The sequence below is a fragment of the Salmo salar genome, chromosome 15 (assembly GCF_965601325.2).
Source record: "Salmo salar chromosome 15, fSalSal1, whole genome shotgun sequence".
Lineage (NCBI taxonomy): Eukaryota > Metazoa > Chordata > Actinopteri > Salmoniformes > Salmonidae > Salmo > Salmo salar.
Genome location: NC_138305.1, coordinates 103910174 through 103936908, shown reverse-complemented (window position 1 = coordinate 103936908; position 26735 = coordinate 103910174). Strand labels below are relative to the sequence as shown.

The 26735-nt window shown below is 42.6% G+C and overlaps 1 protein-coding gene and 1 long non-coding RNA gene across 3 annotated transcripts in view; one reads left to right on the top strand and one right to left on the bottom strand.

Moving 5' to 3' along the window:
- The window catches only part of LOC106572808 (tumor necrosis factor receptor superfamily member 14), a 98692-nt gene extending 83678 nt beyond the window's left edge, over positions 1-15014 (bottom strand). Inside the window, exons 1-2 of the mRNA XM_082962235.1 lie at positions 14487-15014; positions 10672-10790 (exon numbers count right to left, since the gene is read on the bottom strand). Of these exons, the coding sequence (XP_082818361.1) occupies positions 10672-10701 (30 nt within the window). The 5' untranslated portion in view covers positions 10702-10790; positions 14487-15014. The remainder of the gene's footprint in view (positions 1-10671; positions 10791-14486) is intronic.
- On the top strand, positions 1724-26735 carry LOC106572746 (uncharacterized). 2 transcript variants are annotated; one of them, XR_014380720.1, is made up of 5 exons: positions 1724-1919; positions 22097-22305; positions 22466-22609; positions 22832-22930; positions 23841-26735. It is a non-coding gene; the product is annotated as an uncharacterized LOC106572746 (long non-coding RNA). The 2 variants fall into 2 exon arrangements; XR_014380719.1 differs by having other exon boundaries at positions 1753-1919; positions 22097-22218.

Here is a 26735-nt window from a genome sequence, read left to right as displayed (position 1 = left end):
GTATGACGGACCTCTCCTCATTCATAGTAATCTGGAGTAGATACAGACCAGGGTATGACGGACCTCTCTCCTCATTTATAGTCATCTGGAGTAGATACAGACCAGGGTATGACTGACCTCTCTCCTCATTCATAGTCATCTGGAGTAAATACAGACCAGGGTATGACTGACCTCTCTCCTCATAAATAGTCATCTGGAGTAGATACAGACCAGGGTATGACTGACCTCTCTCCTCATTTATAGTAATCTGGAGTAGATACAGACCAGGGTATGACTGACCTCTCTCCTCATTCATAGTCATCTGGAGTAGATACAGACCAGGGTATGACTGACCTCTCTCCTCATTTATAGTAATCTGGAGTAGATACAGACCAGGGTATGACTGACCTCTCTCCTCATTCATGGTAATCTGGAGTACAGACCAGGATATGACTGACCTCTCTCCTCATTTATAGTAATCTGGAGTAGATACAGACCAGGGTATGACTGACCTCTCTCCTCATTCATGGTAATCTGGAGTACAGACCAGGGTATGACTGATCTCTCTCCTCATTCATGGTAATCTGGAGTACAGACCAGGGTATGACTGACCTCTCTCCTCATTCATAGACCTCCTTGTCATGCTGTCACCGTATGCAATGATGTATTAACCAATGATGTAGTAACCAATGATGCAATAATGTTAACTATACGTTTATAGATAGTATGCAATGAAGAAAGGCCTGCACACTGTCTGTATCGAATTACCACCTTTAATCACATTTCAATCCTGTTTTTATCTATAATTTATTAGCCCAGCACGTACGTTTTTAAGGATGTGCATATGACCACAAACATTTCTATAGCAATAATGTAAGGCGTTAATAGTAAGGCATACTTAATGAAGGATTTATAAAGATTTTATAAGTAGATCAAATATTAATTATAGGTTCATTTATTAAGTCATAATTTATGTTTCCATGTCTTCCAGCATGTGAGGCTGAGATTGAAGATCATCCAGGCTGTGTTATCTTCTCCTGGAGCCAAACACCCCCAGACTGAAGTCAGTGATCAGGCTCTTCTCCCCCCATGCAGGTACCTTTAGGGAGTAGTTTGATTGAAATTTGATTAAGCTTCATCCAGGTCAATGTTTTGTACCCCACAGATAACAGATTCCCAAACAGGTTCAACACATGAATCAACTGGATACTACCCATGTCATCCCCCCCAAAATAGTAAAACATTTTTTTATTTTCTGACTTCAAAAGGTATAACCTGGTAAAAAATAAAGGTTGAATAATTAAAATAACAAATTTACCAAAATGGATGACCCTGTATCAGCCATTCCCATAGTAATGCTAGCAATTACCTATAAGCTATGTCCATGACAATTTGGAAGATTTAAAACATACTGATTGTTTTTTGTTTGTTTTAGAAAATCATTGATGACAGTTCAAAGTTCTACCACAAACTGCAGCAGAAAGGAGAGAAAATCCCTCCTCTTACTTTGGGAGGACCAGGGAGCTAAAGCAGCAGCTCCAACATCACAGAAGAATATCTAATGACAGAAGCAGCAGCTCCAACACCACAGAAGAAGATCTATTGAGAGAAAGCAGCAGCTCCAACACCACAGAAGAAGATCTAATGAGAGAAAGCAGCAGCTCCAACACACCACAGAAGAAGATCTAATGAGAGAAAGAAGTAGCTCCAACACCACAGAAGAAGATCTAATGAGAGAAAGCAGTAGCTCCAACACCACAGAAGAAGATCTATTGAGAGAAAGCAGCAGCTGCAACACCACAGAAGAAGATCTAATGAGAGAAAGCAGCAGCTCCAACACCAAATCAAAGTTTATTTGTCACGTGCGCCGAATACAACAGTGAAATGCTTACTTACAGGCTCTAACCAACAGTGCAAAAAAGGTATTAGGTGAACAATAGGTAAGTAAAGAAATACAAACAACAGTAGCGAGGCTATATACAGTAACGAGGCTACAACAGTAGCGAGGCTATATACAGGCACCGGTTAGTCGGGCTGACTGATGTAGTATGTACATGTAGATATGGTTAGAGTGACTATGCATATATGATAAACAGAGAGTAGCAGTAGCGTAAAAGAGGGGTTGGTGGGTGGCGGGACACGATGCAGATAGCCCGGTTAGCCAATGTGCGGGGGCACTGGTTGGACAGGCCAATTGAGGTAGTATGTACATGAATGTATAGTTAAAGTGACTATGCATATATGACAAACAGAGAGTAGCAGCAGTGTAAAATAGGGGTTGGGGGGCACACAATACAAATAGTCCGGGTAGCCAATTGATTACCTGTTCAGGAGTCTTATAGCTTGGGGGTAAAAACTGTTGAGAAGCCTTTTTGTCCTAGACTTGGCACTCCGGGACCGCTTGCCATGTGGTAATAGAGAGAACAGTCTATGACTGGGGTGGCTGGGGTCTTTGACAATTTTTAGGGCCTTCCTCTGACACCGCCTGTTATAGAGGTCCTGTATGGCAGGCAGCTTAGCCCCAGTCATGTACTGGGCAGTACGCACTACACTCTGTAGTGCCTTGTGGTCGGAGGCCGGGCAATTGCCATCCCAGGCAGTGATGCAACCAGTCAGCATGCTCTCTATGTTGCAGCTGTAGAACCTTTTGAGGATCTGAGGACCCATGCCAAATCTTTTTAGTTTCCTGAGGGGGAATAGGCTTTGTCGTGCCCTCTTCACAACTGTCTTGGTGTGTTTGGACCATTCTAGTTTGTTGGTGATGTGGACACCAAGGAACTTGAAGCTCTCAACCTGCTCCACTACAGCCCCGTCAATGAGAATGGGGGCCTGCCCGGTCCTCCTTTTCCTGTAGTCCACAGTCATCTCCTTAGTCTTGGTTACGTTGAGGGATAGGTTGTTATTCTGGCACCACCCGGCCAGGTCTCTGACCTCCTCCCTATAGGCTGTCTCATCGTTGTCGGTGATCAGGCCTACCACTGTTGTGTCGTCAGCAAACTTAATGATGGTGTTGGAGTCGTGCCTGGCCATGCAGTCGTGGGTGAACAGGGAGTACAGGAGGGGACTGAGCATGCACCCCTGGGGAGCTCCAGTGTTGAGGATCAGCGTGGCAGATGTGTTGCTACCTACCCTCACCACCTGGGGGCGGCCCGTCAGGAACTCCAGGATCCAGTTGCAGAGGGAGGTGTTTAGTCCCAGGATCCTTAGCTTATTGATGAGCTTTGAGGGTACTATGGTGTTGAACGCTGAGTTGTAGTCAATGAATAGCATTCTCACGTAGGTGTTCCTTTTGTCCAGGTGGGAAAGGGCAGTGTGGAGTGCAATAGAGATTGCATCATCTGTGGATCTGTTTGGACAGTATGCACATCGGAGTGGGTCTAGGGTTTCTGGCATAATGGTGTTGATGTGAGCCATTACCAGCCTTTCAAAGCACTTCCTGGCTACGGGTCTGTAGTCATTTTGGCAGGTTGCCTTGCCTATGGTGGTCTGCTTGAAACATGTTGGTATTACAGACTCAATCAGGGACATGTTGAAAATGTCAGTGAAGAAGATCTGTCACACACAAGTGGAGGAACTCCTGACAGCTTAAACTAGAAGGGATATTTTTGAAGCGGGCGTCCTTCATGCATTTCAAGTAATAAACATTTATGGCAATTGTACATACATGTACTTTTTTAATCGCCATTCAGCATGCAACAACCGACTGACCTGCACCTGTTCTGATTGGCCTATTTAATCTCATCTCCAGGGTTAACCGAGAACAGAGTAAAGTCCTTGAGTGTGGCTGTAACTGTTAGACTCATGTAATGACATGTCAATTAATTTAGGCTACTACTGGAATCAATTCACTAGTGGCCTAGGTCTTTTTTTAATTTAGCAACAAATGTTTTATTTGTCAAATTAATAACAAATAAGCTGTCACTGGTGTAGAGAGGAGTAGGCAGGAGGCAGTCGCAGGTTTAGAACTACGGAACTGATTTAAGCACCATAGATCAAAGCGGGACGAAACCCAAACGCTGTTGTGCTCAAAATATATCTTCATAAACAAAAAGGCACAGGGCAAACCCAAAGTGCAAAATATAAAGTACTCAGGAAATAGGAGAAATTCCTCTCATGAAAACAAGTAACATTTACAATGACCGACAAAGACAAATGGCAGAGGGAGTATATATACAGTGATAGAGTGGGGATTGGAACCAGGTGTAATGATGATAATGATGACGAGACAAGTCCAGGGTTGATGAGTGAAGGGCGTCTGCCAGTTGTAGGTTCGGCAGCAGCTAGAAGGCCGGCGACGCAGAACGCCTGAGCTGGACAGGAGGGGGAGCCAAAGCAAAGGCTGGTCTGACAGTACCCCCCCAACAATCGTCCATCGTAGGAGCCTCGATCTGACTCCGGTGCCAGGCCCGGCTGATAGCCTAGAACACACTGAAAAGGTGTGAGGTTAGTGAAGGAGTGACAGAGGGAGTTTTGTGCGTATTCTACCCAAGGAAGAAATGCAGCCTACTCCCCTGGCCGTTCCTTACAGTAACTACGAAGGGTACCTACCCAGTTCCAGATTTACCCTTTCCACCTGCCCATTTTATTGGGGACGGTACCCGGAGGTGAGGCTGACCTTGACCCCCAGTCGTTTCATGAAGGCCATCCAGACACAGAAGGTGAACTGAGGACCACGGTCAGACACAATGTCCTCCGGGATCCCGTAGTGCCAGAAGACATGAGAGAAGAGATCCTCCGCGGTCTGCAGGGCCGTAGGGAGACCAGGCAGAGGAATCAAACGACAGGCTTTGGAAAACCGGTCCACAATGACCAGGATGGTGGTGTGCCCCTCCGAGGGGAGAAGGTCTGTGACAAAGTCCACGGTGAGATGGGACCAGGGTTGTTGTGGAACCGGCAGCGGGTGGAGTTTGCCATAGGGGAGGTGTCTAGGTGTCTTGCTCTGTGCGCAGGTGGAGCAGTAAGAGACGTAAACTCGGACGTCCCGGGCGAAGGTGGGCCACCAGTACTTGGCGGAGAGACAGTCGATAGTAAGGGCTATACCCGGGTGTCCAGCCACAGGTGCTGTGTGTGCCAAGGCGAGGAGACAGTCCAGCACATCAGAGGGCACGTAGATACACTCTTCGGGACAGTGGGCAGGTGAGGGCTCCTGTCGCAGGGCTCGATGGATATCTGCGTCCACATTCCACATGACAGGAGCCACAATGCGGGACAGGGGAATAATGGGTGTCACTTTCTCCCTCTGATCCTCTGTGTCATGCACCCGGGACAACACATCGGCCTTAACGTTCTTTGATCCCGGCCGGTCGGAGAGGGTAAAGTCAAACCTGGCGAAGAATAGGGCCCAGATAAGGCACTCGTGCTGAATGGATGTTGATTATTGTCACAATATTTACAAATGCACAAGTGTTTTGTGCCAATACAAATGACTGTACAGAAAATTACAAGTAATGTCAAATGTTTCAGGTCATTTAAATAGAATACATAGAATTGTTATTCAAGCAATCGGCAAAACGGTTTGGTTAAAAAACACAAGTAAAGACAATTCATATCACATGTTATTTTTATAACGCCATTAACAGTAGAAAGTGACATGGTCTTGATATAGGATGTTGCAAAACTAGGCTAAAGAACAGGTGAATCAAGAGCACAGATCACAGTAACTTAGGCTGAATACAGTCAACTCCTGATAAATCCACATTGGATTAGTCCAAATTCAAGTGGAAGTGCATTCCAGTTTATTTTATCCACGGTGGTGTGGATATCTTCACGCTATAGTTCTGGTGTGTGGCATCCTTGACACTTCATCTGAGTAGTGGATGGTGATCATTTATGATATAGCACATTTTTAATGGTAAACATTCAAACTCCCAGATTAGTGCAGGCTGCGAGATGCAACTGAGATTTCACAGGTAGGGAGAGAGTGATAGTGGGGGTGGACATGGAGGGCGCATGGCTTGAAGCACTGAACATCATGACATGACGTGAACTACAATGTGTTTAGGCTATTACTAGCACCATAACTTCACTGAATTACATGATTACAGTATATACTAGACATTAGGAATATTTTTGGAACATTAACATTATATAAACCGGTTCTCAAGATTTGTAAATAACAGTTCTGATCCAGAAGACTAGAGATCACTTTTGTTCCCAGTTCAGTTTCTGTTTCATGAAGAAAATGTTGGTTCTATTTTGGTTCTGTTCCCAGAAGTGGTTCGAAACCCTGATTAAAATGCTATGTCTCTTCTGTTTCCACTCTGGAAAAGCAAGTATAATTTGCTTAGTTATCTACAATGATAGTCTGAGAAATATTTAATCCAAATGCTCATCCATTTGGATTAAATATTTCTCAGACTATCATTGTAGATAACTAAGCAAATTATACTTAAGTTTTTGATTCACAGGGGCGTATACACACGCACTCTAATTTTTTACAATTAAATAATTTAGTAGAAGCTCTTAGGTTTAAGGGCCTTGCTCAAGGGCACATTGAAAGAATAGTTTTTTCTTCCACCTAGTCTGCATAGGGATTCGAATCAGCGACCTTTCGGTTATTGGCCTAAAGCTCTTAACTGCTAGGCTACCTGCCACTTCGCCGCTCCCATTTTGAACACACATACTAAATAAATAATTCACACACTAAACAATAATTTACTTATTTTTTTCACTATTATTAATAACATCTCCCATGTAGCTCATTTGGTATAGCATGGCACTTGCAATGCCAAGGCTGTCAGTTCAATTCCCACGAGGGACTAGTATTAATGAAAATGTATGCACTCACTACTAAGTTGCTCTGGAGTGTCTGCTAAATGACAAAAATGTAAACGTAAATAAAACAGATCCAGATAATATCACTGTCATGGATGCCACAGCACCAATTCTGCTTCTAGCTGTGGAATGGGATAGTTAAAATAAAATGTTATTAGTCACATGCGCCGAATACAACAGTAGATCTTACACTGAAATGCTTACTTACGAGCCCCTAACCAACAATGCAGTTAAAAAAATACGGATAAGAATTAGAAATTAAATAGCAGCAGTAAAATAACAATAGTGAGGCTATATACAGGGGGGTACCGGTACAGAGTCAATGTGCGGGGGCACCGGTTAGTTGAGGTAATATGTACATGTAGGTAGAGTTATTAAAGTGACTAGCATAAATGATAACAGAGAGTAGCAGCGGTGTAAAAGAGGGGGAGCAAATAGTCTGTGTAGCCATTTCATTAGATGTTCAGGAGTCTTATGGCTTGGGGGTAGAAGCTGTTTGGAAGCCTCTTGGACCTAGACTTTGCGCTCCGGTACTGCTTGCTGTGTGGTAGCAGAGAGAACAGTCTATGAGTAGGGTATACTGCCTGGTATAAAGGTCCTTGATGGCAGGAAGCTTGGCCCCAGTGATGTACTGGGCCATTTGCACTACCCTCTGTAGTGCCTTGCGGTCGGAGGCCGAGCAGTTGCCATACTAGACAGTGATGCAACCAGTCAGGATGATTCATAATGTGGTCCGCATTATGAATCCGACCAAGGAGATCCTGGTTTAATTTTGGTTACTGGCACAACACCCTTAACCGCTAGGTTACCTGCCGCTCCTCTAGGTTACCTGACGCCCCTCTCTGACTCACTCATACACACAGACACTAAACAATAATTTACAGATGCAATCAAAACCAATACATTTCCTAAAATGAATCTGAGTTTTGTATTTTTCTCAGTATTATTAATTAGAAAACAGCTCCAGCTAATATCATGACAACTATCATGGATGCCACAGCACTAATTCTGCTTCTAGCTGTGGAATGGGATAGTTGTGGTCCACACTCTGAATCCCACCAAGGAGATCCTGGTGTAATTTCCTGAAGTCCCAAGGATTCACATCTATAAACAGATCAATACTGGCCATTAATGATTCATTTATAACTTGGTGATACATTTATCAGTTTTAGATTTGTGTTAGGTAAATTTGAATTAGGGTAAAAACTATTTGTGTAAGCCACACTTACTGTGTGTATGTCTGGCAGGATGTAAATGATCCATCTGAATAGGTATCACCAGTACAGTCAGAACACACAGTATCTGAAGATGTTGTTCCTGCACAAATGGAGGTTTAAACATATGTTTAAATTATTTTTTTAAATAGACTTCCCAAAACAAACTTGTAAACATCCTACTTAATCTTTCCCCATGTACTCATCTTGGTTGTCTGATTTCAAGCAAACACTTTTAATTCAGTACAGTAACTTGGTATACTATAAATCATGTTGAGTACTTGAAAGGAGACCAACCTCTCTGATGGATGTATTGACCAGGTTTACAGCTTCTGTGTTTCTGGGCTATTTCACAACCATTTTTGTTTGAGAACAGACAGAAGAACCCCTCCAGTGGCTCACAAAAATCATCTGATTGTGGGTTGCATGGCTGTTTTACCCACACAACCAAACCTATGAAGAACACATTACATTTATTATCTTCAGCAAACATATTATGCCAGTCAAATATCAATCATAAATCCCATCTGACAACCTGTAGCACATGACGTCAGTATTAATGTCTGGCTGTTATAAATGTAGAACAACTCTCACCTGAATCACAGCTGGAACATGGTGCACATTTAATGAGACCAGCAATGAAAATAGAGTCGGCACAGGACACACAGGAGGTAGTGGTGAATTCAGTACAATGCTTATGTACATGATTTCCTGGGGAAGAGAGAATCACAATGTAATGTTTTTCTATTGGTGTTGATCATTTATGTAAAGAGAGGTTCCTTACCTGGTGAACACATGAGACAACATTCATCCTCTATTCTGTGCTCAGCTCTACCACATGCAATACAGGATCCAATGCTTCCAAGCACCAAAATAATAGTTCTCTAGAAGTAGAAAAAAAGTAAACGAATTACCAAAATCAAAACTTGTGTGTATTTATAAAACTTTACAGAACTAGTTAGCACAATTCTAAACAAAATTCTAATCAAAATATTCTAATTTCAAATACGCTGCTCAAAAAAATAAAGGGAACACTAAAATAACACATCCTAGATCTGAATGAATGAAATAATCTTATTAAATACTTTTATCATTACATAGTTGAATGTGTTGACAACAAAATCACACAAAAATAATCAATGGAAATCCAATTTATCAACCCATGGAGGTCTGGATTTGGAGTCACACTCAAATTAAAGTGGAAAACCACACTACAGGCTGATCCAACTTTGATGTAATGTCCTTAAAACAAGTCAAAATGAGGCTCAGTAGTGTGTGTGGCCTCCACGTGCCTGTATGACCTCCCTACAACGCCTGGGCATGCTCCTGATGAGGTGGCGGATGGTCTCCTGAGGGATCTCCTCCCAGACCTGGACTAAAGCATCCGCCAACTCCTGGACAGTCTGTGGTGCAACGTGGCGTTGGTGGATGGAGCGAGACATGATGTCCCAGATGTGCTCAATTGGATTCAGGTCTGGGGAACGGGCGGGCCAGTCCATAGCATCAATGCCTTCCTCTTGCAGGAACTGCTGACACACTCCAGCCACATGAGGTCTAGCATTGTCTTGCATTAGGAGGAACCCAGGGTCAACCGCACCAGCATATGGTCTCACAAGGGGTCTGAGGATCTCATCTCGGTACCTAATGGCAGTCAGGCTACCTCTGGCGAGCACATGGAGGGCTGTGCGGCCCCCCAAAGAAATGCCACCCCACACCATGACTGACCCACCACCAAACCGGTCATGCTGGAGGATGTTGCAGGCAGCAGAACGTTCTCCACGGCGTCTCCAGACTGTCACGTCTGTCACATGTGCTCAGTGTGAACCTGCTTTCATCTGTGAAGAGCACAGGGCGCCAGTGGCGAATTTGCCAATCTTGGTGCTCTCTGGCAAATGCCAAACGTCTTGCACGGTGTTGGGCTGTAAGCACAACCCCCACCTGTGGACGTCGGGCCCTCATACCACCCTCATGGAGTCTGTTTCTGACCGTTTGAGCAGACACATGCACATTTGTGGCCTGCTGGAGGTCATTTTGCAGGGCTCTGGCACTGCTCCTCCTTGCATAAAGGCGGAGGTAGCGGTCCTGCTGCTGGGTTGTTGCCCTCCTACGGCCTCCTCCACGTCTCCTGATGTACTGGCCTGTCTCCTGGTAGCGCCTCCATGCTCTGGACACTATGCTGACAGACACAGCAAACCTTCTTGCCACAGCTCGCATTGATGTGCCATCCTGGATGAGCTGCACTACCTGAGCCACTTGTGTGGGTTGTAGACTCCGTCTCATGCTACCACTAGAGTGAAAGCACCGCCTGCATTCAAAAGTGACCAAAACGTCAGCCAGGAAGCATAGGAACTGAGAAGTGGTCTGTGGTTACCACCTGCAGAACCACTCCTTTATTGGGGGTGTCTTGCTAATTGTCTACAATTTCCACCTGTTGTCTATTCCATTTGCACAACAGCATGTGAAATTTATTGTCAATCAGTGTTGCTTCCTAAGTGGACAGTTTGATTTCACAGAAGTGTGATTGACTTGGAGTTACATTGTGTTGTTTAAGTGTTCCCTTTATTTTTTTGAGCAGTATATAATGTAATAATGTAGGACCAGGTGGGTCTTCCGTCAGTGAGGTGCCACCTCCCCTGGTGTGTAAGAATTAAGCATACTGTCTAGTGCCAGCCCACAAAATGTGCAAATCAGAAATGTTTCTTACAGTCCATATCAAGGTTTCAAACTGTGCCATAGTTCCTCATTCCTCTCCAACTCACTGGAAGACCCACACACTGGATTTGTAAAGTTCTTAGGAGTTTTGAAGTATCGAGATGAACTGACCTGTAGAGTTAATGTATTTTAATACATGCACTGTATAGTAAGAATTGCGCAATTATATTATGCTTAAATATTGCATACACTGCGCAGTAAATTAATATAATATAGTAATGTACGTTGGCTGGCCACCCCTGAGTTAGTCACCACCATCAATGTGAATAAAACTGAACCATAACCTTTCAAATTTGTAAATGGTGATATCTTGCTGAATTAAATCACAGAAAAAAGTTGAAGCTAATTTGAGAAGTATGAAACAGAAATTGGCAAATTATTATTAGAGAATGCTGCCATCTTGTGGTGAAGTAGCCTTGTACATGGAGCAATGTCCATTCTACCAAAGACAGCACAATATGAAGACAGACTAAAACTGCTTCACCAATAGAAATCCTCGATCACACTTATAGGCGATGTCATGGCAACTTTGGCTTGCTAAACTCATGAGTAGAAACACGTCATCGGGTGTAACGGTCTCTCGAGCCGAACTGCTCATGTGCAAGCCGTCAATGCAAAGGCACTCCTTCGATATAAAGTTGTTTTAGACAAATTAAAATGTGTGAATTTTTCACTTTCAAGAGGTTGGAGTAATAACATGTTCACCTACTTAAGACATTGCCTCCAATCTAGGGTGTGCCTTTAGATTGAGAAATTCCTCCTTAATTGTACATTTTCAAACCCCGGCCTGGGGCCTAATTTATAAACCGTGCATATGTACAAAATGGACCCTAAAACTTGAGTGTGACAGTTTTCAAGCAGAAGTTGGCATTTATAAAAACCGAACTTGACATGAAAATAAGCCTAACTTCCCGCAAACTTTAGACCATGCCTACGCAAAGTTTCTAGTTGTTGAAGTATAGCATTGAAAACAGTATCGAATTAAACTAGTATTTTGTGCAAATGGGGGATATGCACAGGCTTATTCATAACAATAAACAGGTTAATAACAAGATGCAATCATTTGCCATTAGTGAGAAGAGAATCTATTTTGTTAATATTTGCGTTTAAAATAATTACAAATAGGCATCTATTTCCTAGGCAATTATTTATAAATGTTGTGTTTTGCATGGATTGCTGTCTTGCTTTACATTGCATCTCAGTTGCTTGAGGATCTGTTCTCCCTCTCCACCCCTTTCATCTGCACTGATGGGTCAATACTTGACAGTTGAAATCAATATGGTTGCTGACATCATCATTAGGTAGATTGTGTTTGCTTTTCATGTATTGTGTGTGTATATATACACTGCTCAAAAAAATAAAGGGAACACTTAAACAACACAATGTAACTCCAAGTCAATCACACTTCTGTGAAATCAAACTGTCCACTTAGGAAGCAACACTGACAATAAATTTCACATGCTGTTGTGCAAATGGAATAGACAACAGGTGGAAATAGGCAATTAGCAAGACACCCCCAATAAAGGAGTGGTTCTGCAGGTGGTGACCACAGACCACTTCTCAGTTCCTATGCTTCGTGGCTGATGTTTTGGTCACTTTTGAATGCTGGAGGTGCTTTCACTCTAGTGGTGTCTGTCAGCGTAGTGTCCAGAGCATGGAGGCGCTACCAGGAGACAGGCTAGTACATCACGAGACGTAGAGGAGGCCGTAGGAGGGCAACAACCCGCTACCTCCGCCTTTGTGCAAGGAGGAGCAGGAGGAGCACTGCCAGAGCCCTGCAAAATGACCTCCAGCAGGCAACAAATGTGCATGTGTCTGCTCAAACGGTCAGAAACAGACTCCATGAGGGTGGTATGAGGGCCCGACGTCCACAGGTGGGGGTTGTGCTTACAGCCCAACACCGTGCAGGACGTTTGGCATTTGCCAGAGAACACCAAGATTGGCAAATTCGCCACTGGCGCCCTGTGCTCTTCACAGATGAAAGCAGGTTCACACTGAGCACGTGACAGACGTGACAGAGTCTGGAGACGCCGTGGAGAACGTTCTGCTGCCTGCAACATCCTCCAGCATGACCGGTTTGGCGGTGGGTCAGTCATGGTGTGGGGTGGCATTTCTTTGGGGGGCCGCACAGCCCTCCATGTGCTCGCCAGAGGTAGCCTGACTGCCATTAGGTACCGAGATGAGATCCTCAGACCCCTTGTGAGACCATATGCTGGTGCGGTTGGCCCTGGGTTCCTCCTAATGCAAGACAACGCTAGACCTCATGTGGCTGGAGTGTGTCAGCAGTTCCTGCAAGAGGAAGGCATTGATGCTATGGACTGGCCCGCCCGTTCCCCAGACCTGAATCCAATTGAGCACATCTGGGACATCATGTCTCGCTCCATCCACCAACGCCACGTTGCACCACAGACTGTCCAGGAGTTGGCGGATGCTTTAGTCCAGGTCTGGGAGGAGATCCCTCAGGAGACCATCCGCCACCTCATCAGGAGCATGCCCAGGCGTTGTAGGGAGGTCATACAGGCACGTGGAGGCCACACACACTACTGAGCCTCATTTTGACTTGTTTTAAGGACATTACATCAAAGTTGGATCAGCCTGTAGTGTGGTTTTCCACTTTAATTTTGAGTGTGACTCCAAATCCAGACCTCCATGGGTTGATAAATTGGATTTCCATTGATTATTTTTGTGTGATTTTGTTGTCAGCACATTCAACTATGTAAAGAAAAAAGTATTTAATAAGATTATTTCATTCATTCAGATCTAGGATGTGTTATTTTAGTGTTCCCTTTATTCTTTTGAGCAGTGTATATATGTTTAGTGTAATTGATGTTCATGCAGGGCTCATCTGCAAAAGATACCATGGACCCCCTGCTTAAATAAAGGTTAAAGACGATTCCATGATCATTGCATAATAAATTCCTAATCTTTTCTGTGATATTTTAATACTCACGAGGTAGCATAGACCTACAACAAGGAAGCCATTCATCCAATGCCTGCATGTCTATATGGTGTACTTCCACGGGATCCTGAATAATAGTGTTGCTGGCCTTTAACTCCGCCCATTACATTCACCACAAATAAACTCACTGTATATGGAATATGTTATGTTTGTTCCTTATATAATGACAAACCGGGGCGTAGGTTTAACTACTTTTAATGAACATATACTCCAGCTAGAAAACCATATGTTTAGCCATGCAAGGCATTCTTCAACCCTCTGCCCCCGCATAGCCTGCTGGGTAACGTAGTCTAAATGTTAACACAACAACACAGAATACATATTGGCTTTTAGAGAAAAAACTATTCTATGTGCCGCAGTAAAAGTATGCATGTTTTGGGGTCTATTTTTTACATACACACAGTTTATAAATGAGGCCCCAGGTCTGTTTCGCAAGCATTCTACCCCCACAGCGGGACAAAGAACAAAGTAGCCCAGCAGTCTGTCTGGGCTGCTGACTGGCACTCATGTGATTTTGTGTTCCTTATATTCGTTTGTCCGTTTTTTAAGTAACACGCATTAATGAATAATGACAAGGCCATAGCGTTTCATATTTCAAGAACAGTGAAAATTCAAGTGAGTTTAGCAGCGCACTTTTAAAATCAGAAGGGAGTTACGGGAGTCACCAGAGGCAGAACAGAATATCGAAAACAAAAAGAGAGAACAGCGGAGCATAGGCCTGCCTATTCGATGTAGTAACATTACACATTCATTCATCAATATGAAAAGATATGATTCTTAAAGTTAGGCTACAGCGCGGAACATGTAAAGTAGACTATTTCTACGTAAATATGTCATATTTATCTTACCGCAGCCTTGATCGCAGTAGTGTAGGCCCTGGACTAATTTTACTTTCACTTTACGATCAGCGTAACACGAAAAAAGTTCTAAATAAAAGTTCAACATAATAACAAACGCGTAAATAACCTTTTTAATTCATGACATGAAAAAAATAATTGTGCTATTTTTCATATTTAAGTGACATTTGCAACATATGGGTTTTAAAACATGTTCCAAGGTCAAATAAATGCCCCCAGTGCAAATCACTGTATGTGAAATAGAATAGTTTGCTTTTAAAGCCAATTGTAAGTGCCGAAGTAAAAATGATTCTAGGGAATACTCAGTAGGGTCTGTAGAATGTATATTTAAGTGATAATGCCCGAGAAGCCGGTGTTTGGAGGATATTGGCACGTGTGTTGCATTGCAGTGCCTTAAAACATGCTGACCGGACAAGTCGCGTACGTGAGCATTGCAAAATAAATGTACACATACATGCTATTCAATCATTGCACCCACACTGCTCGCGACCATCTGTAACTCCCGAGTGGTGCAGCGGTCTAAGGCACTGCATCTCAGTGCTAGAGGCATCACTGCTGACCATGGTTCAATTCCAGGCTGTATCACTACCGGCCAATCGCGCGGCGCACAATTGGCCCAGCGTCGTTAGGGTTTTGCCGGGGTAGGCCTTCATTGTAAATAATGATTTGTTCTTAATGGACTTGCTTGGTTAAATAAAATATAACTTGGTTCTATTTGTGACGCTCAACACGCTGCAAGTCCAGCCTCTCCCATCTCATTGGTGTTTAGGAGCATATACCCACGTGGGTGATTGAAAGATGAACTGAGGTCCACACTCCAGTCGGCTGTGGTAATGCACCGTAAAGTTAGTTGCCAACCGCCATATCAAGTCAGAAGAAGCCTGAAGGAAAGAGAGATTACTAGAAACTAACCCGGTTTACCGTTTATCTGTGGATTCAATGTTGGAGTAGAGGACCTGCATTTCAGGTAAAATAACAACTCAATGTTTATATCCCAGGACAAATTAGCTAGCAACAGCTAGCTAAATTGCCACAAATGTTTAATGCTTTCCGACCTGTCTCCAAATTAATATAATTGGTTCAGAGTTTGTTCTGATATTTCAACCTCCTGTCCTGATCTCTGGTGTGGGGGGACAAAATCAACCTGCTGTCCTGATCTCTGGTGTGGGGGGGGGACAAAAATCAACCTGCGTGTTCTGATCTCTGGTGTGGGGGGGGACAAAATCAACCTGCGTGTTCTGATCTCTGGTGTGGGGGGACAAAATCAACCTGCTGTCCTGATCTCTGGTGTGGGGGGGGACAAAATCAACCTGCGTGTTCTGATCTCTGGTGTGGGGGGACAAAATCAACCTGCGTGTTCTGATCTCTGGTGTGGGGGGGACAAAATCAACCTGCTGTCCTGATCTCTGGTGTGGGGGGGGACAAAATCAACCTGCGTGTTCTGATCTCTGGTGTGGGGGGGGACAAAATCAACCTGCGTGTTCTGATCTCTGGTGTGGGGGGGACAAAATCAACCTGCGTGTTTTGATCTCTGGTGTGGGGGGACAAAATCAACCTGCTGTCCTGATCTCTGGTGTGGGGGGACAAAATCAACCTGCGTGTTCTGATCTCTGGTGTGGGGGGACAAAATCAACCTGCTGTCCTGATCTCTGGTGTGGGGGGACAAAATCAACCTGCGTGTTCTGATCTCTGGTGTGGGGGGACAAAATCAACCTGTGTGTTTTGATCTCTGGTGTGGGGGGGACAAAATCAACCTGCTGTCCTGATCTCTGGTGTGGGGGGACAAAATCAACCTGCGTGTTTTGATCTCTGGTGTGGGGGGACAAAATCAACCTGCGTGTTCTGATCTCTGGTGTGGGGGGACAAAATCAACCTGCGTGTTTTGATCTCTGGTGTGGGGGGACAAAATCAACCTGCTGTCCTGATCTCTGGTGTGGGGGGACAAAATCAACCTGTGTGTTTTGATCTCTGGTGTGGGGGGGACAAAATCAACCTGTGTGTTCTGATCTCTGGTGTGGGGGGACAAAATCAACCTGCGTGTTTTGATCTCTGGTGTGGGGGGACAAAATCAACCTGTGTGTTTTGATCTCTGGTGTGGGGGGGACGAAATCAACCTGCTGTCCTGATCTCTGGTGTGGGGGGGGACAAAATCAACCTGCGTGTTCTGATCTCTGGTGTGGGGGGGGACAAAATCAACCTGCTGTCCTGATCTCTGGTGTGGGGGGGGACAAAATCAACCTGCGTGTTCTGATCTCTGGTGTGGGGGGGACAAAATCAACCTGCTGTTCTGATCTCTGGTGTGGGGGGACAAAATCAACCTGCGTGTTCTGATCTCTGGTGTGGGGGGGGACAAAATCAACCTGCTGTCCTGATCTCTGGTGTGGGGGGACAAAATCAACCTGCGTGTTTTGATCTCTGGTGTGGGGGGACAAAATCAACCTGCTGTCCTGATCTCTGGTGTGGGGGGACAAAATCAACCTGCTGTCCTGATCTCTGGTGTGGGGGGACAAAATCAACCTGTGTGTTTTGATCTCTGGTGTGGGGGGACAAAATCAACCTGCTGTCCTGATCTCTGGTGTGGGGGGACAAAATCAACATGCGGGCGATGGTGCACTCAGATGCGCGCGTGCGGTCTGGTCAGCATTTTTAGACGCTGCGCCACTTGGAGGCCCTTGCCTGTCTAAGTTACCAACAAGCAAACATGAATTAATAATGACAAGGCCATAGTTTTTCATATTTCAATAACAGTGAAAATTGGAGTGAGTTTAGCAGACTTAATAAACATCAGAAGGCAGCTGAGTCACTAGAGGCAGAACAGACATTGTAAACTAAAGGGAAAGAACATCTTAGCTTGTCGTAAAATTACAAATAGTCATTCATCAAGATTAAAATATGTCCTTGTTTGTTACTTATTTCTACATACACAAATAATGCATCTTTTACCCTGCCTTGGTTCGCATTTTGACTAGGTTGAGGCAAGGCTACTGATTAACCACTATACAGTTTAAAGGGATAATCCACCCCCAGAAATAAAAAACATAACTCCTGTTTATTTGGTGAATGTTTATGTTCTATCAGTGGGTAAAATACAACATTTCCCCATGATGTAACTTCCAAGTTGTGAAAATCAGGAAATCGTGTGAGAACACTTCATAGCTACATAATTATTGTCACTGGAGATATGGGATCACATTTCATAAAACAATGACCTACACTCCAGGCCGCCAAATCAGCCAATAGATGGCCTTCCTCATCTGGAACACATCCATCCGTTTATATCGTCATGACGAAGTTTAGCTTTCGTTTAAATGTGCTCAATCTAAACAGTGTAATAAATTATTAACCTCCAATTCTCCTTCAAGTACCATGTAGCAATGCGCTGAGTCTGTAGGATAACCGAAAACGCGTCAAGCTAATTTTAGATTTAAACAACCATTACACCATGCCCAAACCAGACGCGCGAGTGCATCCGCCATCGTGCGCAAATTGATTTTGTCCCCTCACTCCAAACGCGATCATGACACGAAATATCAAAACAAACTCTCAACCAATTATATTAATTTGGGGACAGGTCGAAAAGCATTAAACATTTATGGCAATTTAGCTAGCTTATTTGTCCTGGGATATAAACATTGAGTTGTTATTTTACCTGAAATGCACAAGGTCCTCTACTCCAACAATTAATCCACACATAAAGCGGTCAACCGGATTCTTTCTAGTCATCTCTCCTTCCTTCAGGGTTATTTTTCGTCTTTGGACTTTACATGGCGATGACCCCGGAGCAGCTAGAGAGGGACATCAGAACAAGTCTAACTTCACCAGTACCACCATGGCTGAGAACACAGGGTGGAAGGTACCATGGTACATGACCCTACTACATGAGAAGGTTCATCATTGTATACAGATTGGTGTGGCCCAGTCTGAAAACCTCCCTATAGACACTTTAAATGGCCCCTAGTAGATGTAGAAGGATCTGATGGTTGTTAGCACTATGGTTGGCTCAGTGAGGTGGGCATCATCTATCCCTCTCTCTGACACTAACTACAGTATAAAAGTGATCTAACTATAACAGTGTCATCTATCCCTCTCTCTGAACCTAACTACAGTATAAAAGTGATCTAACTATAACAGTGTCATCTATCCCTCTCTCTGAACCTAACTACAGTGTAAAAGTGATCTAACTATAACAGTCATCTATCCCTGACACTAACTACAGTATAAAAGTGATCTAACTATAACAGTGTCATCTATCCCTCTCTCTGAACCTAACTACAGTGTAAAAGTGATCTAACTATAACAGTGTCATCTATCCCTGACACTAACTACAGTATAAAAGTGATCTAACTATAACAGTGTCATCTATCCCTCTCTCTGAACCTAACTACAGTGTAAAAGTGATCTAACTATAACAGTGTCATCTATCTCTGACCCTAACTACAGTATAAAAGTGATCTAACTATAACAGTGTCATCTATCCCTCTCTCTGAACCTAACTACAGTGTAAAAGTGATCTAACTATAACAGTGTCATCTATCCCTCTCTCTGAACCTAACTACAGTATAAAAGTGATCTAACTATAACAGTGTCATCTATCCCTCTATCTCTGACACTAACTACAGTATAAAAGTGATCTAACTATAACAGTCATCTATCCCTGACACTAACTACAGTATAAAAGTGATCTAACTATAACAGTGTCATCTATCCCTCTCTCTGAACCTAACTACAGTATAAAAGCGATCTAACTATAACAGTGTCATCTATCCCTCTCTCTGAACCTAACTACAGTATAAAAGTGATCTAACTATAACAGTGTCATCTATCCCTGACACTAACTACAGTATAAAAGTGATCTAACTATAACAGTGTCATCTATCCCTCTCTCTGAACCTAACTACAGTATAAAAGCGATCTAACTATAACAGTGTCATCTATCCCTCTCTCTGAACCTAACTACAGTATAAAAGTGATCTAACTATAACAGTGTCATCTATCCCTGACACTAACTACAGTATAAAAGTGATCTAACTATAACAGTGTCATCTATCCCTCTCTCTGAACCTAACTACAGTGTAAAAGTGATCTAACTATAACAGTGTCATCTATCCCTGACACTAACTACAGTATAAAAGTGATCTAACTATAACAGTGTCATCTATCCCTCTCTCTGAACCTAACTACAGTATAAAAGCGATCTAACTATAACAGTGTCATCTATCCCTCTCTCTGAACCTAACTACAGTATAAAAGTGATCTAACTATAACAGTGTCATCTATCCCTGACACTAACTACAGTATAAAAGTGATCTAACTATAACAGTGTCATCTATCCCTCTCTCTGAACCTAACTACAGTGTAAAAGTGATCTAACTATAACAGTGTCATCTATCCCTGACACTAACTACAGTATAAAAGTGATCTAACTATAACAGTGTCATCTATCCCTCTCTCTGAACCTAACTACAGTATAAAAGTGATCTAACTATAACAGTGTCATCTATCCCTCTATCTCTGACACTAACTACAGTATAAAAGTGATCTAACTATAACAGTGTCATCTATCCCTGACACTAACTACAGTATAAAAGTGATCTAACTATAACAGTGTCATCTATCCCTGACACTAACTACAGTGTAAAAGTGATCTAACTATAACAGTGTCATCTATCCCTCTCTCTGAACCTAACTACAGTATAAAAGTGATCTAACTATAACAGTGTCATCTATCCCTCTCTCTGAACCTAACTACAGTATAAAAGTGATCTAACTATAACAGTGTCATCTATCCCTGACACTAACTACAGTATAAAAGTGATCTAACTATAACAGTGTCATCTATCCCTCTATCTCTGAACCTAACTACAGTATAAAAGTGATCTAACTATAACAGTGTCATCTATCCCTCTCTCTGAACCTAACTACAGTATAAAAGTGATCTAACTATAACAGTGTCATCTATCCCTCTCTCTGAACCTAACTACAGTATAAAAGTGATCTAACTATAACAGTGTCATCTATCCCTCTTTCTGAACCTAACTACAGTGTAAAAGTGATCTAACTATAACAGTGTCATCTATCCCTGACACTAACTACAGTGTAAAAGTGATCTAACTATAACAGTGTCATCTATCCCTCTCTCTGACCCTAACTACAGTATAAAAGTGATCTAACTATAACAGTGTCATCTATCTCTGAACCTAACTACAGTGTAAAAGTGATCTAACTATAACAGTGTCATCTATCCCTCTCTCTGACCCTAACTACAGTATAAAAGTGATCTAACTATAACAGTGTCATCTATCCCTCTATCTCTGACACTAACTACAGTATAAAAGTGATCTAACTATAACAGTGTCATCTATCCCTGACACTAACTACAGTATAAAAGTGATCTAACTATAACAGTGTCATCTATCCCTCTCTCTGAACCTAACTACAGTATAAAAGTGATCTAACTATAACAGTGTCATCTATCCCTCTCTCTGAACCTAACTACAGTATAAAAGTGATCTAACTATAACAGTGTCATCTATCCCTCTCTCTGAACCTAACTACAGTATAAAAGTGATCTAACTATAACAGTGTCATCTATCCCTGACACTAACTACAGTGTAAAAGTGATCTAACTATAACAGTCATCTATCCCTGACACTAACTACAGTATAAAAGTGATCTAACTATAACAGTGTCATCTATCCCTCTCTCTGAACCTAACTACAGTATAAAAGTGATCTAACTATAACAGTGTCATCTATCCCTCTCTCTGAACCTAACTACAGTATAAAAGTGATCTAACTATAACAGTGTCATCTATCCCTCTATCTCTGACACTAACTACAGTATAAAAGTGATCTAACTATAACAGTGTCATCTATCCCTCTCTCTGAACCTAACTACAGTATAAAAGCGATCTAACTATAACAGTGTCATCTATCCCTCTCTCTGAACCTAACTACAGTATAAAAGTGATCTAACTATAACAGTGTCATCTATCCCTGACACTAACTACAGTATAAAAGTGATCTAACTATAACAGTGTCATCGATCCCTCTCTCTGAACCTAACTACAGTATAAAAGTGATCTAACTATAACAGTGTCATCTATCCCTGACACTAACTACAGTATAAAAGTGATCTAACTATAACAGTGTCATCGATCCCTCTCTCTGACCCTAACTACAGTGTAAAAGTGATCTAACTATAACAGTGTCATCTATCCCTCTCTCTGAACCTAACTACAGTATAAAAGTGATCTAACTATAACAGTGTCATCTATCCCTCTCTCTGAACCTAACTACAGTATAAAAGTGATCTAACTATAACAGTGTCATCTATCCCTCTGCCTTTGAACAATGAAGCTTGACTAACATTGAAACTAAAACGAAATGAAAAAGAAACAATAGAAAGTAAAAACGTGAAACTTCAGGTTAGAATACTGTTAAAACTATAACTGATACCAGAACCAACAGAGCACAACACACATATATAAGTAAATATAAAACCTGTCAAACTAAAATAAAACTAATGAAACAAAGTGAAAATGAGGAGCTGAAGTAACCTTGGTCACCTCACATACTTTTCTGTGTTTCTTTGTATTAAAGGTAATTCATCTGTCAGACGAGGTCAGGAATCGGAGGGAGGTGGAGAAGGAGGTGCAGGAGAAGAGCCAGCATACAGCCAGGATAGAAGAGAAGATCCACAGGCTGAGAGATGCCAGCCCTGGGTAGGGTCCTGAACATGGAGGGTTCCTAGCCCTGTTGGACAGAGAAGCAACTCAATCTGAGACAGACACCAAGCCAAACAGCATGAGGTTAACCCTTAGTTAACTTGGACAGAGTTAGGAATGAATCATGTGATAGCCTTTATATCAATTTCAAATGTTAAATGTAAAGTTATCTTTTGAAACATAACCTAAAATGAATGTTATTTGGTGGCCATATCTGTGTCTTGGAACATGGCCACAAACACAGTTCTTCAGAAATAGAGAATGCTGTGGACAGTGACAGTGGACAGTGAGGAGGAAGACACCAGTATCACTTACTGAACAGATGACAGAACCAACAAACCATTGATGCAGGAGTTAGAGGCCAGGAAGAATCATGTGATCTCCTCTGGTGTGTATGAACTTTGCACGTATATAAACATGTACTGTATCAAACATATTTAGAACTTAAACTGTGGGTGGATGAGCTCTTAATCCCAAATCAATCCCTATACCTTAACACTTACCCCCTATGTACTCTGAGAACTGAACGGTTTGGATAGGTGTGAACAAACCTGTGAACTACAGCAGACACTTATATTATACTAATCAATACTGTATTTGTACTCTGCAGGTACAGTGAGTTCCTTGTGTAGAACTCTGTCCATAAAGGAAGGAGAGCTGATCACTGCTAAAGGCCAGCAGGATGAGTTGGGACGGCAGATGAGGACAGGTTAGTCTAGCTATAGGTCATGTCCAGGAAGATAGTGAAGGACAGGTTGGCCCAGCTACAGGCCATGTCCAGGAAGATAGTGAAGGACAGGTTGTCCCAGCTAAAGGTATTGTCTAGGAAGGTGTGAACATGCTTTGAGTGTGTAGATTTGTAGATTAGGCTACATAGCCATCTATGTGAATCAGACCTGGGTGAAATATGTACTACAGGTGCTCATGATTTAGCTTAACCGGCAGGCAGTTTGCACTTTTGGGACTATTCAGCTCTTTCCGTTGTGCCTAGATCGAGCACACCTAAAGTCCTTTTCAAATACACTGCGAATGTGACTTTTCTAAGAACTGCCTTTACTTTCAGTTCTCCTGTTTACGTGAAGGTATGAGGAACTCGTGATAATACTGGAGGAGAATGGAAAAATGTAATCTTTTCAGCCTTATTAACACATTGTAAATATATACTTTTACTGTTGGATATTTGGTTCACATTTAAGATGACTTCTATTAGAAGTGTATGTATCTACCAAATGTGTAAGTGGTTGGAAACATGCCATGTCTCAAGAAGTCACACTTGTTGAACAAATATAGCCTAGCTATGCCTTGTGTTAACCACCACGGAAGTGTTCATAACCCCAGGTTCAAGAGTGAAAAGCATCTGCGTTGTTGTTTGTGAGACCAAAGCTCTTTACAATAAAATATATACTGTATGAGCATCATCTATTAAAAACGTATGGATATAAAAGGAAGATTCAAACTGCGATAATGTTTTAAATTTCTCATTGGCGCAATCGCAGTCAATTAATAGGACTAACACATTACATTGCGTAACAAGTTGGGATTGAAATGGATTTAATTCTGATTTTTTTTGTCACAGTTTTACACAAAATACTCTTATGTACCCTGTGATTCTACTACAGGATGTAGTCCAGGTGCAAGAGGGAGTGACCCAGATGAAACAGGAAGTAGCTGAGGTCAAAGGTTAGACTAGCAGCTCAGCCGAGCATTGAAGGTGAAGAGAGAAGCCCAGAGGAGCCGGGGGAGAGAGGCCCAGGTCTGCCAGGAGACCATTGACACACTGAACCTGCAGAGCAACAGCCTAGTGGCCCTGGAGTAGATAAAGACCAGGGTATCTGACCTCTCTCCTCATTCATAGTAATCTGGAGTACAGACCAGGATATGACTGACCTCTCTCCACATCCGTAGTCAACTGGAATACAGACCAGGGTATAATTACAATGGCGCCGGAGGAGATGGCTGCAGTTTTACGGCCTACTAACCAATTTTGCGTGTGTGTTTTCACATTATTTGTAACTTATTTTCTACATAATGTTTCTGCCACCATCTCTTATGACCAAAAATAGCTTCTGGATATCAGGACACCGATTGCTCACCTCGAACTGGACAAAGATTTTTAATTTAACGAGTCGGACGCAAAGGATTTATTCCAGACACCCGACAAGGCCCAAATCCCCGTCATTCACATGAAGAGATGGATATATCGGGACGTAGGTCGGGGTGCCTTGTAAGGATCCAACGGAGAGTGTGTAATCTGCCTTTACCATCAGTCCAATTAGCCAACGTACAACCATTAGATAACAAAATAGACGAGCTGCGATCACGAATATCCTACCAACGGGACATTAAAAACTGTAATATATTATGTTTCACTGAGCTGTGTGGCTGAACGACGACATGGATAACATACAGCTGGCTGGGTTTCCGTGCATCGGCAAGATAGAACAGCTGCCTCCGGTAAGACAATAGGTGGGGGTCTGTGTATATTTGTAAACAGCTGGTGCACGAAATCTAATATTAAGGAAGTCTCAAGGTTTTGCTCACCTGAGGTAGAGTATCTCACGATAAGCTGTAGACCACACTATTTACTAAGAGAGTTCTAATCTATATTTTTCGTGGGCTGTCTATTTACCATCACAAACTGATGCTGCCGCTAAGACCGCACTCAATGAGCTGTATAAGGCCGTAAGCAAACAGGAAAAAGCTCATCCAGAGGCAGCGTCCTACTGGCCGGGGACTTTAAACGCAGGGAAACTTAAATCCATTTTACCTAATTTCTACCAGCATGTTTAAATGTGCAACCAGAGGAAAAAAATACTCGACCACCTTTACTCCACACACGGAGATGCATACCAAGTTCTACCTCGCCCTCCATTTGGCAAATCTGACCATAATTCTATGGGATTCTGGGTTTCTTCTGATGGCATTGATGAGTACATCACATCAGTCACTGGCTTCCTCAATAAGTGCATCGATGACGTTGTCCCCACAGTGACCGTACGTACATACCCCAACCAGAAGCCATGGATTACAGGCAACATCCGCACTGAGCTAAAGGGTAGAGCTGCCGCTTTCCAAGGAGCGGGACTCTAACCCGGACGCTTATAAGAAATCCCGCTAAGCCCTCCGACGAACCATCAAACAGGCAAACCGTCAATACACGACTAATATTAAATCGTACTATACCGGCTCTGACGCTCGACGGATGTGGCAGGACATGCAAAATGTTAGACTACAAAGAGAAGCACAGCCACAAGCTGCCCAGTGGCACAAGCCGACCAGACGAGCTAAATTAATTCTATGCTCGCTTCGAGGCTAGCAACACTGAAGCATGTATGATAGCATCAGCTGTTCCGGACGACTGTGTGATCACGCTCTCCGTAGCCAATGTGAGTAAGACCTTTTAAACAGGTCAACATTCACAAGGCCGCAGGACCAGACGGATTACCAAGACGTGTACTCCGAGCATGCGCTGACCAACTGGCAAGTGTCTTCACTGACATTTTCAACCTGTCCCTGACTGAGTCTAATACCAACATGTTTCATGCAGACCACCATAGTCGAATGATTGGATGACCCTTGGATACAGCAGCCAGTAACTGAGGTAAAGACAGTTTCAGGTTGGATATTCGACGGATGGATATTCGCCTGTAGTTTTCCTTACATACACCAACAGCAGTTAGGGACTGTCAACATAGTGACAAATACCATTTTTGAATTTCAACAGCTCTTTAACCATTACTCCTAACACTTTCAAAACTGGTTATAGCTAACCCGATGGCATAGACACACATTGCACACCCTTTAGTTTGTCAATTTTCATCTCAAATGGTTTTACATGCATATTTCAAAATGCAAAATTTCAATAGCTCCTTGGTCATGTTACCTAGTGACTTCAAACAAGGTTCAGAATGTCCACTGACTACCCTTGACTAGGGCCAAGTACGAGAGTCATGCTATTAATTGTCCAAAGCAGGGACGGAGAGTGAGCTAGGCTGCAGTGGGTTTGCTGGTCAATACATATACTGAACATGTAACCACAGTAATGGTGGCCAGTAAATCAATGAATAAAATGTAATATTGACAAATTAAACAAATTGTAGATTTTCCAACATGTCAAACGTCTTTTCCAACATGTCAGACACTTTACTTCAAATAAGTACGAAACATTTCAGAGTTAACTTTCTCTTTATCCCTGGTTGATGTACATTTCAGAGCCTCTTCAGTGTGGATGGGGAATAGCATACATTTTAAACAACAAAGACTGCACTTCCAGTTTGTGTTCTTTACTCTGTTGAACTCTTGTCTTCATTTCTAGGCACAGCAGATGGAACCAGCGTTGGCATGCAAAACATTCAATCAAAACAAAGCCAAGCGTAACACGTTATAAATAATATCAAATATCAATGCAGTATGACGAATGAGCCATCCATTGTGTTATATCATAAATTGTCTTACATGCCGTCACTGTTGTCAAAAGATTATAAACATGTTAAATAAAGTTACTAACCCAGTCA